The following is a 16,581-nucleotide window of genomic DNA, read 5'->3' as shown; positions in this document are numbered from 1 at the left end:
ACTTTGGCTACCTGGTGTGAAGAGCCGAGTCATTGGAAAAGACCTTGATGCTGGGTTAGATTGAGGACAGGCGGAGGAGGGGTCGACAGAAGATGAGATGATTGGGTAGCAGCCTCGATTCAATGGGCATGAGTTTGAGCAAACTCTGGGAGATGGTGAAGGCAGGGAAGCCTGGCATGCTGCAGTCTATGGGGTCGCAAAGAGGCAGACACGACTGAGTGACTAAGCAACAACAAAGCTATTTAAACCTCATTGGTATCAGTTTTCAAATATGTAAAACTAGGAACTTAGGGCCTCTTGTTTTTAAGGTATCTTTCATCACTAAAGTTATGACTTAGGTTTTTTCTTTTGTAGTATTGTTTCCATCATAGTTTTTTGTTTTAACTTGTCAACTCAAATAGATAGCAGACATCTGTCGAATACCATAAGCCATGTCATTTATACTTGTAGGTGAAGATTTTAGTCAGATTTTTTTTAAACTATAGAAATTGTAAATTTAAAAGTTCATGGTAACTTAATGGTAATTGTACACACTCATTGAAGAAAATGTGGAAAAGCACAGACAAGAAGATGATCTATTGTATTCTCCCTGCCTAGAGTTAGACCACTAATAATATTTTTTCCCACTGGTAACATTTTGATATATGTTTCTAATAATTCTTTGCATATACAGTAAACACATAAAAGTGAAATGGTATATGTTCTGTTTTATAACCTATTATTTTAAATTAGATTGGAAATATTTTTCCTGAAAAATGTTTTTTGTTTTATTCTTTAAAGGCTTTCCTGACAAACATTTGAACATATTTTAATTGTCTGCATGTTATTTCATTGTAGGACTTTCCCATGATTTAATCAATTCTATTCTTGATTATTCAAGTTACTTGTAGTTTTTCTTTGTCATTACAATGTTGCATTGAATTCCTTTGTGTGTGAATCCTTGTGGGTCTTTGATTCCTTTAAGGTAGATTCCTAGATGGCAAAGAATGGTACTGTCTGTGTTACATGTTCTTAATATATGTATTTGGTATTGTGGTCTTGTTCCCTTCTTTCTGAAAAATGCAACGCTCTTCCTTAAGGATGTATTCATGTTGCTTTTGACTGCTATATGGTTATTTCTTTATATGTCTCCACAACGTTTTACTTCTTGATTTGCTTACTGAATTGCTTCTAGTTTCTCCTGACACAGTTGATGGCATAAGGACCATCTTCTGTAGTGCACATCCTGTTCATGCTCCCTTAAAGGCCTGTGTGGAGTTGGGGGGAGTCCCCCGGCAGTCTGGTGGTTTCAACTCTGTGCTTCCACTGCAGGGGGCACGGGTTCCATTGGCACATGAAAAGTTAAAAAGGAACTGTGTGATAGTTTCTCTAAGGCCTTATACCTAGGCATGGTATTTCTGTGTCAAAAAACATTAATGTATACTTGTTTTCACCAAGTATTCTGTTTGTCTGGGTTTTGTTTAATACTGTTTGTATTCCAGAAAACTTAGGTCAATTTACATTCCTATCAGTAGGGTAGGAGAGTGCAGAACTGGTGGATTCTGTCTCCAAAACTAATACCTCTTTTTTTTTTCATTGTTTCTAGCAGCCATGGCAATGACAGGCTCAACACCTTGCTCGTCCATGAGTAGTCACACAAAGGAAAGGGTGACAATGACCAAAGTGACCCTGGAGAATTTTTATAGCAACCTTATTGCTCAACATGAAGAACGAGAAATGAGGTACAGAATTTTGAGAAAATCGAGTTATGGTTTTGGGATCCTTCTCTTGTTTTATGAATCACATTTGTAATATGACTGAAAGGAGACGAGGAGCAGCAACCATGTTCTAACCAATTCCATTACGGTGGAGTAACAGTGTTGTTGATTTCCAAATTCCTTGCTATTAACCTACTTATTTCTATTTCTGTTTACTGGTCAAGAACATAAAATTCCATGGTACTATAAGAAGTTAATTGGACCAAAACCTTGGAGTTCATCATTAAGACACTGTGATATAATGGAAAGAGCAGTATTATGGAGCCAGATCTGGGTTTAGAATCCTGCCTTTACCATCTGGTCGATGTATGAGGTTTTTAGTCTTTCTGCATGTATGAGGTTTTTAGTCTTTCTGCACATCAGTTCTCCTATCTGGAAAATGAGGAGAGTACTACTTGCCTTTCAGAATTGCTGTGGGTATTAGATGTAGCACATATAAGTACCCACCAAAGTGCCTCACACCTAGTAATCACGTGAACGGTGGTGGTAGTGTTACAGAGTCCAAGCTCATACTGCTCGCTGCACTGACAGACCAGTAAATTGAGAGACGAGTTGTTGGGGCAAGAAATAGTGACTTTGTTCTGAAAGTGAGAAAACTGAGAAGATGGTGGACTCATGCCTCTAAAGAACCATCTTGCCTAAGGCTTTTCTTCCACTAACCGGAGAGAGAGTAAAGTCAGACATTTCCTGGTTCCAGTCAGCTTCCAGAGGGGCTGTTTTAATTTCTTCCTCCCTGCAGTCACTCACAGGTGGGCCTGGTGATGATTGTTCTATGAGCTAAACAAAGGTCTTTTAGCTTAATGCTCATTACTTGAGAGGCAGGGTTATCAGAGATGGGTCATTACGTATAATTTAAGCTTATAGGCAACATCCCTTTAGTGCTTAACTTGTAATAGAATATAAAGGGTCTTCCCTATTAGAGTGGCAGGTATTGTTACTGATCTAGTGTGTACTATCCATGTAGTAAGTCATTATTTAAAAATTTTTCCCAGTATTTTATTATGAAAATATTTAGAAGCACAGAAAAGTTGAAAGAATTGTTTTCAATAAAGTAAATACACATACAGACCTCATATAGATTCTTCTACATTTATCATTTATCACATATTGATCTGTTCATCCCTTAATGCATTTATTAATTCATCTTAATCTTTTTGCTTGTACCTCAAAGTATGTTGCAGATGTCTGTTTGTTTTACTTCTGAATATTTCTGCTTGTATAACGAGTTTGAGATATATATTTTTTAAGGGAGTTGCAAGTTTGCATACAATGAAATGCACCACCTTAAGGGTACATTTCGATGAGTTTTGACAAAAACATATACCTTTGTGACTTAAACCTCTCTCAAGACAGAATATTACCATCACCCCAGAAAGGTCTTTCCTGGAGATTCTTCTTCAACCCCTGGCCACTGCTGCTGTGGTTTTGTTTCTACCATAGATTAATATTGTCTGTTCCATACAAAAGGAACATGTAAATGGATTCATTTGAATAAAGCACATCTTGCACTCAGCCTAATGTTTTAAAAGTTCATCCATTTTGCTGTTGTGTCCATAGTTTGTTCCTTTATATTGATGAGTACCATTCTGTTTTCTGACTGTACCATAGTTTGCTTATGTCTTCTTTTATTGGTAAAAATTTAGACTTTTTAAAGTTTTTGGCTGTTCTGAGTAAGTTGCTCCGAACATTTATGTGTAGATCTTTTTTGCGAACATTTGTTTTCAGTTCTTAAGTAAATATTTAGGAATGGAATAGCTGGCTCTTGGCTCATAAATATGCATTAGTATATGTTTAGTTTTATAAGAAGTTGCTAGACATTTTTCTAAAATATTTCCAATGATGTATGAGAGTTCTAGTTGCTTTATATGTATATATTTTAAACATTGGTATTGTTAGTCTTTTAACTAGCTCTTTTTGTGGATGCTCAGTGGTATTTGATTGTTTTTTTAATTTGCATTTCCCTGATGATTAAATGATGTTCATCATTTTTTTTATATGCCTTTTGGCCATATTTTCCTTTGTGAAGTGTTCGTTCAAATTTTTTGACTATTGAGTTTTGGAGTTTCTTTGGATACTGATCCTTTGTTGTAGATGTGTTTTGCAAAGTTTCTACCAGTCTGTGGCTTTCCTGTTCATCTAATTTGGCATTTTTTTTTTTCTTTTGTGGTTATTACCTTCTGTGACCTCTAAGAAACCTTTGCCTACTCCTCAGTCATGAAGATAATTCTCTTATGTTTTCTTCTGGAAGTTTTATAGGCTTAGTTTTTAAATTTATGTGATCAATCTTGAATTGATAAGTGTGTGGGGTATGAGGTGGGGTTTGAAATATATTTTCCATATGGATATCCAATTATTTTAGCACTCTTTGTTGCAAAGACTTTATTTTCTCCATTAAATTGCTTTTGAAAATCAAATTCCATGTAATTGTAAATCTGTCTGGGCTCTTTGTTCTGTTTCATTTATCTATTTGTCTGTATGCCAGTATCAGATTGTCTTGATTATTGGAGCTTTGTAGTAAGTTTTGAAGTCAGTATAAGCCCTCAACTTGGTGGTGGTTCTTGTTTTTTTCAAGATTACTTTGAATATTCTAGGTTCTTTGAATTTACATATATATTTAAAAATTAGCTTAATCAGTTTGTGCAGAAAAGCCTGATGGAATTATGGTTATAGTTGTATTGAATCTGTAGATCAGTTTGAGGGAGAGTTGACATCTTTACAATATTGAATCTTTTGATGCGTGTCTCTCCATTTTTGTTCAGTCTTTAATTTTTCTTAGCAATATTTTCTAGTTTTAGGGTGGAGGCCTTTCATGTGTTTTGTTTGTCTATTACTAATATTTTTGGGTTTTTTTTTGATGCTGTTGTAAGTGGATATTTGAAATTTCATTTTCCACTTCTTTGTTGCTAGTCTGTAGAACTATAACTGAATTTTGCATATTGACCTTAAACCTTGCAACTTGCTAATTTACTTTCATAGTAGCCTTTTTGTAGATTGCTTAGAATTTTCTTTGTAAAGAATCATACCCAGATAGAGGTTTACATCTTCCTTTCCAGTCTGTACACATTTTCATTCTTTTTACCTTTTCACATTGACTAGGATTTCAGGTGCAGTGTGGAATGTATGTAAGTGATGGGAGTAGACATCTTTTATTCCCGATTTACAGGGGAAAGCACTATTTCTCTGTTAGTTATGATGTTAAGGTAGGCTTTTCAAAGATGCTGTTCATTGATTGGGAAAGTTTCCTTATGTTCCTATTTGAGAATTTTTATCATGAGTGGGTGTTGAATTTTGTAAAATGCTTTTTCTACATCTTTGGGATGATCATCTTGTGTTTTCTTTATTCTTTCACTGTGGTGAATTACATGGACTGAGTTTTGAATGTTAAACTCACCTTCCATTCCTGAGGTAAAACCCTCTTGGTCAAAATGCATTGTTCTCTATATATTGATGGATTCTGTGTGCTAGGGTATGGATAAGGATTTTGCAATCATTTTTTACAGGAGGGTATAAATCATAATTTACATGGGATATATGATTTGATTTTAAATATGCAGCTCTGTATGCAGAATAGCAAGATACTTTATACGTGGTGGTGGCTAGCTTTGTTCACTGGGACAAAAAAGAGCATGGGGAATTAAAAAATAAATTTGCACGCTCTAGGCATGTGAAACCTGTTGGGGATGGTTATTTTAAAATACAACTGCTCTCTCTCTCTCTCTCTCTTTTTTTTTTACAACTGCTCTTTTGAAATCAGAGCTTCTGGTGTTGCAGATACAAAGAAATGTTTATGAGTTCTGATTAACTTGTTTTATTTGATAATAGTTAGTTGGTACTTGTTATCTGTTTTATTTACAGTAATGTGTATCCCAATGTTAATCCCAATCTCCTAATTTATCACTTCCTCCATGTTTCCCCTTTGGTAACTGTAAGTTTGATTTCAAGATCTGTGAATCTATTTTGTTTGTAAATAAGTTCATTTGTATCATTTTTAAATTAGATTCCACATATGTTTTTTTTTCTTTTTTTTTTTTTCATTTATTTTTATTAGTTGGAGGCTAAAAAATATGGAACGCTTCACGAATTTGCATGTCATCCTTGCGCAGGGGCCATGCTAATCTTCTCTGTATCGTTCCAATTTTAGTATATGTGCTGCCGAAGCGAGCACTAGATTCCACATATGTGAAAGTCAGTCAGTCGTGTCTGACTCTTTGTGACCCCATACAGTCCATGGAATTCTCCAGGCTAGAATACTGGAGTGGGGAGCCTTTTCTTTCACTAGTGGATCTTCCCAACCCAGGGATCGAACCCAGGTCTCCCACATTGCAGATGGATTCTTTACCAGCTGAGCCACAAGAGAAGCAGATTCCACATATAAGTGTTACCATATGATTTGCCTTTCTCTAACTGATTTACATCACTTAGAAAGATAATCTCCAGGTCCATCCATTTGTTGCTACAAATGGCGTTATTTTCTGCTTTTTAATGGCTGAGTCATATTCCATTGCATATATGTACCACATCTTCTTTATCTGTTCCTCTGTTGATAGAGATTTCAGTTGCTTCCATGTCTTGGCTATTGTAAATACTGCTTCAGTGAACATTCAGGTGCATGTATCTTTTTGAATTATGATTTTCTCCAGGTACAAGCCCAGGAGTGAGATTGCTGGATCATATGGTAGTTCTGTTTTTAGTTTTTTAAGGAAGCTCCATGCTTTTCTCCATAATGGTTGTACCAGTTTACATAGTGTAGGAGGGTACTCTTTTCTCCGTAGCCTCTTCAGCATTTTTTGTTTGTAGACTTTTTGATGATGGCCATTTTGACCAGTGTGAGGTGATACCTTATTCTAGTTTTTGCATTTCCTTAGTGCCCTCTTTTTTGGACGTGAGTTGATATTTGGTCTTAAGTTTGTTGATACAGTTTGGTAAGACCGTCTTATTTGGGGTTTTATCACTCCAAGAAAATTAAAAAAGAAAAGCAGCATATAAATAGCTCATATAGCTCAACATCAGAAAGTCAAACAATGCAATTGAAAACTGGGCAGAAGAGCTGAGTAGACATTTTCTCAAAGAGGAAACACAGATGGCCAGCAGCCACGTGAAAAGATGCTCGACTTCACTAATCATCAGGGAAATGCAAATCAAAACCACCATATCACCTCACGCCTGTCAGAATGGCTATCACCAAAAAGAACACACATAACAATTGTTGGCAAGGATGTAGAGAAAAGAGAACCCTCCTGCATGGTCAGTGTGAATGTAAATTGATGTAGCTACTGAGGAAAACAGTATGGAGGTTTCTTAAGAAACTAAAAATAGAGTTACCATATGATCCAGCAATTCCATTCCTGGGTATTTATTAGTAAAAAAACAGAGTCACTAGTTCAGGAAGCTGTGTACCCCAATGTTCATAGTAGCATTATTTACAGTTGACAAGATATGGAAGCAACCTAATTGTCCATCAACAGAGGATTGTGTAAAGAAGATGTGTGATGTATGTATACATACTCACACAATGGAATATTACTAAACCATAAAAAGAATGAAATTTTTACCATTTCAGCAATGTGGATGGACTTACAGGGCGTTATTGCTAAATGAAGTAAGTCAGATAGAGAAAGACAAATGCTGTGTCACATCATTTGTATGTAGAATTTAAAACATACCACAAACCAGTAAATATAACAAAGAAAGAAGCAGACTCACAGATAGAACAAACTAGTGGTTACCAGTAAGGGGGAGGGGTCATAAAGGGGTAGGGGAGTGGGAGGTACAAACTATTAGATGTAAGATAGGCTACAAGGGTGCATTGTACAACATAGGAAATATAGCCAGTATTTTGTGATATTTGTAAATAGATTGTAGCCTTTAAAAACTATGAAAATTTGAAAAATTTAAAGAACAGTGATTGGCAGGAGCTACTACAGTAGTCAGTAAACTTAGATTGGAACTGTCAGAGATAGATTTTTAAGAGTTTTGATGTCATGGGGGCAACATCACAGAACCTTGAAAAATAAGCAGAGTTTTAATGATATGAGACAATTGATGGTTAAGAAACATTTAATTATGAATATGTGGCTAACATATGATGAGCAGTTTGAAATAGTAAGTATTGGGCTGGTAAATTTGGGGGCTAATAAAAGAGATCAGGTTGTAATACAAATTTTTGTTTGTATATGCCTTGTCTTTAAAATCTCTAGTTTTTCTCCCACTTACACGCAACTTTTTTTCTTTTTCTTTTTTTTAATATTTTTACTTATTTGGTTCTGCCAGGTCTTCCTTGGGCCATGTAGGATCTAGTTCCCTGATCAGGGATCAAACCCAGGTCCCCAGCATTGGGAGTGTGGTATCTTACCCACTGGACCACCAGGGAAGTCCCTATATGCAACTTTGTGCCATTCTGTTTATAGTAGAGCACTGAGTTATATTTGCAACTTTTTATTTATTTATGGCTGCACTGAGTCTCCATTGCTGCATGCGGGCTTTCTCTAGTTGCGGCAAGTGTGGGGCTTCTGACTGTGGTGGCTTCTCTTGTTGCAGAGCTAGGCATGTGGCCTCAGTAGTTGTGGTGCATGGGCTTAGTTGCTCCTCCACATGTAGGATCTTCCCAGACCAGGGATGGAACCTATGTTCCCTGCATTGACAGGTGAATTCTTAACCACTGGACCACCAGGGAAGTCCAACATTGGTTATATTTGAACAAAGGGTTTACTGCAGAGGGAAATGAGATCAAAGCTGAAAGGCAGAAGGAAAAATGAAAATCATTTGGAAATTGTCTCCTGTGTAAAAGTAGAATAGAGAACATTGGGCTATTTCATAGAAACACTACAGTGATCCTACATATTGGTTTAAACAATTAAATTTCCTGAGTCTAGTGTGGCAGAATGCTTATTGAAGCTCCTTATAGATGGCAAACTGAGTACATCGAGTAGTGCAAATCATATTTTTTAATCTGTCTTTTGCCTTTCCTGGCCTCTGTGTTAAGCTTCTCTATCAATGGCAGTTCTCCTGTTCTCTCATGTGATCCTGGGTATCCATAAAGAGAGATAGGTGTTAATAATCACCTAGTTGTTCATAGAAAATTAATGGTTTGGATAATTTGTAGCAGTTTGAAATGAAAACTGAGGCAACTGGCATTTTTTTTTACAAAATGATCTGTGTTGTTTCTGTTCTTTAAGAATATTATTTTGGTGGATTAATTAAAGCCACAAAAGCCTAATTTATTTTTTTTCTAAAAGCCTAATTTAATAGGCAATAATTTTGTGCTCTTCCCTTTCTTCCCCCTAAATCATATAAGAATTCTTCTACATTTTACCCTCTGAGAACCAGCATCTCCTGCTACTTCTCTTCCATATTCTTACTCAGGTTTTTCTGTTTGCTTTTAGTCTGATCTGATACTGAGTTTTGCAATGTGTGGTTATTATAGTGAGCAAATGCAATGTTTGATTATTACTAGTGAACAAGTGTCAGTTTTATTTGGGCCCCAGGAATGGGTGAGTCTAGACTTATTTAAGAAGAGGTGGCAAGAATACACAGAACTATACAAAATAGATCTTCATGACTCAGATAACCACAATGGTGTGATCACTCACCTAGAGTCAGACATCTTGGAATGCGAAGTCAAGTGGGTCTTAGGAAGCATCACTACGAACAAAGCTAGTGGAGGTGATGGAATTCCAGTTGAGCTCTTTCAAGTCCTAGAAGATGGTGCTCTGAAAGTGCTGCACTCAATATGCCAGCAAATCTGGAAAACTCAGCAGTGGCCAGAGGACTGGAAAAGGTCAATTTTCATTCCAATCCCAAAGAAGGGCAATGCCAAAGAATGTTCAGACTACCTCACAATTGCACTCATCTCACATGGTAGCAAAGTAATACTCAAAATTCTCCAAGTCAGGCTTCAACAGTACATGAGCCGTGAACTTCCAGATGTTCAAGCTGGATTTAGAAAAGGCAGAGGAACCAGAGATCAAATTGTCAACATCTGTTGAATGTCATAGAAAAAGCCAGAGAATTCCAGAAAAACATCTGCTTTATTGACTACGCCAGAGCCTTTGACTGTGTAGATCACAACAGACTGTGGAAAATTCTGAAAGAGATGAGAATACCAGACCACCTTCCCTGCCTCCTCAGAAATCTGTATGTAGGTCAAGAAGCAACAGTTAGAACCAGACATGAAACAACAGACTGGTTCCAAATTGGGAAAGGAGTACGTCAAGGCTGTGTATTGTCACCCTGCTTATTTAACTTCTATGCAGAGTACATCATGTGAAATGCCAGGCTAGATGAATCACAAGCTGGAATTAAGATTGCTGGGAGAAATATCAATAACCTCAGATATGCAGATGACACCACCCTTATGGCAGAAAGTCAAGAACTAAAGAGCCTCTTGATGAAAGTGAAAGAGGAGAGTGAAAAAGCTGACTTAAAACCCAACATTCAAAAAAACTAAGATGATGGCATCCAGTCCCATCAATCTATGGCAAGTAGATGGAGGAACAATAGAAACAGTGACAGACTATTTTTTTGGGCTCCAAAATCACTGTAGATGGTGACTGCAGCCATGAAATTAAAAGACACTTGCTCCTTGGAGAAAAGCTGTGACCAACCTAGACAGCATATTAAAAAGCAGAGACATTACTTTGCCAACAAAGGTTTGTCTAGTTAAAGCTACGGTTTTTCCGGTAATCATGTATGAATGTGAGAGTTGGACTGTAAAGAAAGCTGAGCGTTGAAGAATTGGTGCTTTTGAACTGTGGTTTTGGAGAGACTCTTGAGAGTCCCTTGGACTGTAAGGAGGTCCAGCCAGTCCATCCTAAAGGAAATCAGTCCTGAATATTCATTGGAAGGACTGATGATGAAGCTGAAACTCCAATATTTTGGCCACCTGTTGCAAAGAACTGATTCATGAAAAGACCCTGACACTGGGAAAGATTGAGGGCAGGAGGAAAAGAGGACAACAGAGGATGAGATGGTTGGATGGCATCACTGACTCGATGGACATGAGTTTGAGTAAACTCCAGGAGTTGGTGATGGACAGGGAAGCCTGGCGTGCTACAGTCCATGGGGTCTTAAAGAGTTGGACACGACTGAGTGACTGAATTGAACTGACTAGATATCAGTCAAACTAGTTTGTTGAGATTTTTAAAGATTTGTGTAATACTCATTTTTAGGGTAATTCTGGAGAATTCTAAGTTCTGATCATGGAGATACCCACTGTTTATTTCTATACCATTTTCCTTGGTTTTAAGTGATTCATCTGCAGAAATTAGAAATATTGTCCACTCAACTTGCTTGTATAGTGGACTAGCCTTTCCTCCCATCCCTGTTGCCTTTGAATCAAGCTGTATTGGAGGCGAGTCTAAATTAGGTGTAGTAAGGGGGGCTAATTACAAGAAATAGTCATGAATGTGTGTGTACATTGACACTTCTTTTTTTTTTAATTTAGTAAATACATCTTGGGCTTTCCTGGTGGCTCAGAGTATAGAATCTGCCTACAATGACTCGAGTTCAATCCCTGGGTTGGGAAGATCCCTTGGAGAAGGAAATGGCAACCCACTCCTATATTCTTTCCTGGAAAACTTCATGGGCAGAGGCTCCTGGTGGACTACAGTCCATGGGGTCGCAAAGAGTTGGACACAACTAAGCGACTGACATACAACAGACATCTTAAAAAAGTTGCTGTGTACAAAGCACTATTCTTAGTGGAGAAGGAGGATTCAGATATGGTCCTTGTCTTCAAAAGAACTTACTGTCTCATGTGGGAGATGGTCTCACATGCTAATAAAGGGAGCTCAAGGAAGCCTTGCTGGGTGGGGTTGGGTGTGGCCTCTATGTGTGAAAGCGCCTCTCCCCCTCAGGGTCCTGGTTTGAAACTTTGGAGCTGAGCTGGAGTGACCTCACCAGAGGCTGGGGTGTTAAGCTACCTGGCCCTGCCACCAGATAACGTGCAGTGGAGGGAGCCCGCCTTTGTTCATCACTGTGGACACTTCTAAACACACACGTAGAAAGACTAATACAGTGACGCCCCATACAGTCAGCCCTTAGGTTCAGTGATTGTCAAGACTTTGCTAAATTTGTCTCATCTATTCCATTTTATTTTTTCTTGCTATTGTGTTTTAAAGCAAATTTGAAACATCTGTCTTCTGAGTCCTGTCTGCTTCAATATGCATCTCCAAAAGCATGGCCATTTTCTTGTCATCACAGTGCCAACACGAGTCTGACAAGTCAGTAGCTCTGTGGTGTTGCTTCACAGAGGATGTGATTCACACGCCTTTTGTAAGATGTCACTGTGTTATGCCATTTTTGGTGTCTTCAAGATCTTTGACTTGGTCCCGGTGAATCATTACCATGGATCATTTTGCATGGTAGGTTTTTTCTGGAGTTTTTCTCTAATAAAAGAATCTGAGGGGAATTCCTTGGCAGTCCACTTTTAGGACTCCGAGCTCTCACTGCCTGAGGGCCCAAAAGTTTGATCCCTGGTCGGGGACCTAAGATTTCTTATTTCACAAATTGCACGCAGTGGCCAGAAAAGAAAAGAATCTGGTTGTGTTCAAGATGCTGCTGCTGCTGAATACTTTACTCTCAGGCAGATTATCTACTGAGACCAGTTTAATTACACTTGCAGCGGCAGTGTAGAATACTTTCCAGTTTGAATTTAGATTTAAAATTCAGAGGGAGCCATCTCTATAACACACATTGTGTGATAGCATGTTAGACTGCTGTCACAGTCTGGTGTGATCATTCAGAGAACATGTAGTCAGGAAGTATGATGGTGTTTGATACTCAGAGCCCAGAAGTAGCTGACCAGGGTTGAGTTCTTATAGTTCTTACCATGCATTTACTCTTCTTACTCTTCCCAACTTCAACTATTTAACCAAAAAATGGAATTAATTTTCACTCCTGAAGTTACCAGTTGTACAGCCTTCTCTCTCTAGTTTGTGTGCACACATAGACCCATATCCCCAGACAATTCTGGGAACTAGGAGAAGAGGAGTGGGCAGACTGGGAGTCATGGAAATGCTTTCTTCTTCCTTCAGAGTTGGAGTGGATCCTTTCACCTCCTGGGAGTTTGGACACAAATTCTTGTTTATCATCTGAGCCTGTGGATTTGTACTGTAATATGATTTCTAATAGTAAATAAATATAATTAAATAAAAATACTCATTTTCACTAAATACCGGTATTGCAGCAAATATTCACTGACTAAAATAAAACTCTTATTGTCCCAGGTTCCTCTCTGTATGTTCCCTGTCGTGGTTAGTGGCACCATTATCCTCCCACACAAGAAATTCCAAGACTGTTCGCTTGACTCCTTCTGTCAGCTGGTCATCTTTGCAGTGACTCTGGTCACATTTTGAGTTTCCAGCCCTAGTTCCATCTTTATTATCCATCTGACTCATGATAACTTTTCTTGTTCCAGAGTCCCTTCCTACTTCTGTCTCCTGTCTCCTCTCTCTTCTGCCTGTTTCTTTTCCTGATAGCCCATCAGCTCATTACTACAGGTTGCCATTCTCAAAGAGAAACCTCATCACACCATTCTGTTGTGCATAAGTCTCTAGTAGCTCCTAATTGTGTACAGACTGAGTCAACCATCCTTGTGTGGCATTCGAAGTGCAGGGTGCCTCAACTGGGCTAGACCACATGACGGTGCTTCGTGTACCCTATGTGTCTGTTCTTCTCTGCCCTGCTCAGCTGGCCTGTTATCTGGGATGCTGATAGGGATAGAGGAGATTCTAGCCCCTGTGCTTTCATTTATTATGCAGAATAAATAACAGATGTGTGGAACTAGTTATAAGGAAATTTTACTTGTTTCTCTTAGTTTTATCAAATCAGTATAAGAGTATAGGTCAAAAATATTCTTGGATGCAGTTTCTAAGGTATCAGGATTTAGAATCTCAAGTTTTTTGTTTTTGGGTTTTTTTTCCTTGGTGCTTTTTTGGTATTGTTTTGTTGTTTGTTGTTTTGGCTGGTCCATGTGGCTTTTAAGTTTTATCAGTGCTGCTAATCACCTTTTTCCAACATTCCCCCCACCCCCCACCCCCTTAAATCTTCAAATTCTGTGTTTACCTTTGTTATTACTGTGCTTGTGGCAGGGAGGAGGAGGAAGATGTGAAAATAAAGGAAGTAGATTTCAGTCTGGGGCAGGGAGAGAAACACCCTGATAGAAGAGGTTATCAGACACCAGCTGTTGGTGGTTTGTTAAGGAGGAACAACCACACACACAGAGAACTTTACATTTCGAAATTAAGGTTCTTTGTTGTACTAACATCTTAAACAATTTTTGTCAAAATGTAGAACTAACAAAGGATGAGAATCTTTTCACTTGCTTTAGTAACTGTAATTTGTTGTTTCAATGAAGCATTTTGAGTTTTACCTGTTTCTATCAGTTAAAAAAAAAATTGTACATAGATTAACAGAAAGTTATCATTCAAATGTGAATTTCATATGTCTTTATTTTTAGACAAAAGAAGTTAGAAAAAGTGATGGAAGAAGAAGGCCTCAAGGATGAAGAGGTAATTAATATTGGAAAAATTTTCCTTGAAACCAAGCCTGACAGATCATGTCTTGTGTAGCAAGTTATTAGCATTGGTGCATGGAGGAAGGGTTTTGACTTGTAACAGGAAATTATGAGGGCGGGTGTGCTTCTGGATTTAGGTACTCATGCAGAGGGAGAAGTTGATTATTAAATACCAGGAAAGGATGGCTTCTAGGCTCTGTAGTAGTAAATTAATTAGCTTTAGAATTCCAAGAAAAGGAAGACATGAAATAAAATTTTAAAAAGCAAATTAGCATTTTTAATTCACTGAAAACGCTCCATAGAAGTGGAACAAATTTCTGAAATTTTTGTCAAGGTGAAATACCTCTCGAATCAGCCTTTTCCCCCCAATGCCCACAGATGTGGCAGAAAATACAATTAATAAGAAACTATGGAAAGAACTGAAATGGCTATGGAGGTGTTCTCAAAAGGAGGAATGAATCATAGAACCCAGAAAAATGGTGAAAAATACCCAAGACTTGTAGGAACAATAGGAAGTTAATGCATAGAATGAACCATAATGTGTAAAAATTCCAGAGAGAAATTTAAAAACCATACTTGTATATAAGAAAAAAATAAATAAAAACCATACTTGTATATAAAAAAAGTTAAAGGGAAATGTTGATTGTTTATCCTTCCACTTTAGGAACATTAGAGTAGTGGGCTGTGAAGCAGGTTCATCCTCTGTTCAGGGTGGTTATTGTGTCTGAGAACGGGGAGGCAGGGCTGACCTCCTTAGGGTCCTTCTGCGGTGCTTTCCTGTGTGAACAGATGGTGTTTAGTCTGGCGGGGCCCTGCTTTCTGGGTGGGCTAAACCACAAATAAGACCTGTTGCAGAGTTCCTTCCCACCTCTCTCCCCTCTCTGTTTAAACATTAGAAACGACTCCGGAGATCAGCTCATGCTCGGAAGGAAACAGAGTTTCTTCGCTTGAAGAGAACAAGACTTGGACTGGAAGATTTTGAGTCCTTAAAAGTAATAGGCAGAGGAGCCTTTGGTGAGGTAAAAACACCACAGCTACTTATCAAATACAGGAATGCCACAGCACATCGAAGCTTCTAACGTAACGTGAGCTTGTGCTGGCTGATAGAACTGTAGCAGGGCGTGGGTGGGCCCTGCTTTGAGCCCCACGTCTAACCTGCTCTCTGTCCTCTTTTTCTTGCCCTCTCACTGTCCCAGGGATCTGGTTGTTCTCTGTTTTGCTAGAGATGGTGTTGATGCTTTAAATATTCATCTAGAGGGAGAGTTGATAGGTAGAAATAAATCAATATTTATAACTTAGTGAGTGCTTCTTTCCTAGAATCATGACTAATATTTTATACATGATGTGGTTAAACCTGAGGGGATAGATAATGTTCCAGTGTCACACATCCATTTGGCAATGGTACCAAAGCAGGGCCTAGGTCTTCCTGATCTCAAAGCTGTTGCTTTTCCCATTACACTGCCTTTCCAAGAGCAAACTTCCAGCATATTTCCACCCTTTATTTCTTCCTGCCAGATTGGTACAGCTCTGAAAAGAGGCCCTGGGAAACAATTTATAGAAATAAGTTAATGTGGGTGGTGGTAGAGAATGAAAGTATTTGCAGCTTTGTCCCAGCTGGTTGTTCAAGTGCGTCCTGCTTGATCACAAGAGCAGTCTGCTGGGAAGGGTTTGAATGAGCCTGTGCAAGATCCTCCCCATTTGTGGAAAACACCCGAAGTGGACGACCTACTGATGCAATAGTTTCACTATCATTGTAAATACAAAAGGAGCAGCACATTATAAAAAACCAGCACCTAGGGGAAATGTGAGTACATATTCAAAGGCACAGGTGAAAGATTAAATTGATCCCTCAGTGTTCAGAATCCCTGTTGGCCTCTTGAGAGAGGAAAAGGTACAGGACCACGTCTAAAAGAGCTTTATGTTCACTGAAGGGGGGGGGGGGGCATGGGGACGAGGAAAATAAGAATGTTTCAGGGAGAAGAAAGCATACTTGTCTTGGGGGAGGAGGAGGGAATGTGCAGGGACTTGCCGAGTAGTTGTGTTTGGGTTTGCAGACCATTTCTTTTCATCACAAATTATCTGTTCTCTCTCTCTCAAAAAAAAAAAAAAAAAAAAAGGAAAGTAAAAAAGAGAAAGGAGAGCTGCAGAAAACTCTATTTCGCTAAGTATACATTTTAGTTCCTACCCCACTTCCAGGCATTTTTTTCCTGTGCCTTAGCTTTTGCTATTGTTTTAGACATTGTTGTAAACATTTCCTTATATTTTTTTGAGCTGACTGGATGACATGTGTCATGGGTTTGATGAGTCCAA

General features: G+C 38.3%; 1 protein-coding gene and 1 non-coding gene across 5 annotated transcripts in view; one reads left to right on the top strand and one right to left on the bottom strand.

Moving 5' to 3' along the window:
• STK38 (serine/threonine kinase 38) overlaps positions 1-16,581 on the top strand; it is a 44,243-nt gene that overhangs the window by 3,235 nt on the left and 24,427 nt on the right. For 2 of the 4 annotated variants that reach the window (XM_061146553.1, XM_061146550.1), the window contains exons 2-4: positions 1,589-1,721; positions 14,215-14,266; positions 15,168-15,290. In XM_061146553.1, coding sequence (XP_061002536.1) covers positions 1,591-1,721; positions 14,215-14,266; positions 15,168-15,290 — 306 coding nt within the window. In that variant the 5' untranslated portion in view covers positions 1,589-1,590. Of the gene's footprint in view, positions 1-1,585; positions 1,722-11,914; positions 12,119-14,214; positions 14,267-15,167; positions 15,291-16,581 lie in introns of those variants that run through there. The other 2 variants (XM_061146551.1, XM_061146554.1) reach the window with 2 other exon arrangements.
• On the bottom strand, positions 5,816-5,922 carry LOC133060068 (U6 spliceosomal RNA). The gene has a single exon (XR_009693730.1). It is a non-coding gene; the product is annotated as a U6 spliceosomal RNA (small nuclear RNA).

This window comes from Dama dama, chromosome 7, assembly GCF_033118175.1.
Source record: "Dama dama isolate Ldn47 chromosome 7, ASM3311817v1, whole genome shotgun sequence".
NCBI lineage: Eukaryota > Metazoa > Chordata > Mammalia > Artiodactyla > Cervidae > Dama > Dama dama.
Note: the sequence above shows the minus strand (reverse complement) of the source record. Positions and strands in the feature narration are given on the sequence as shown.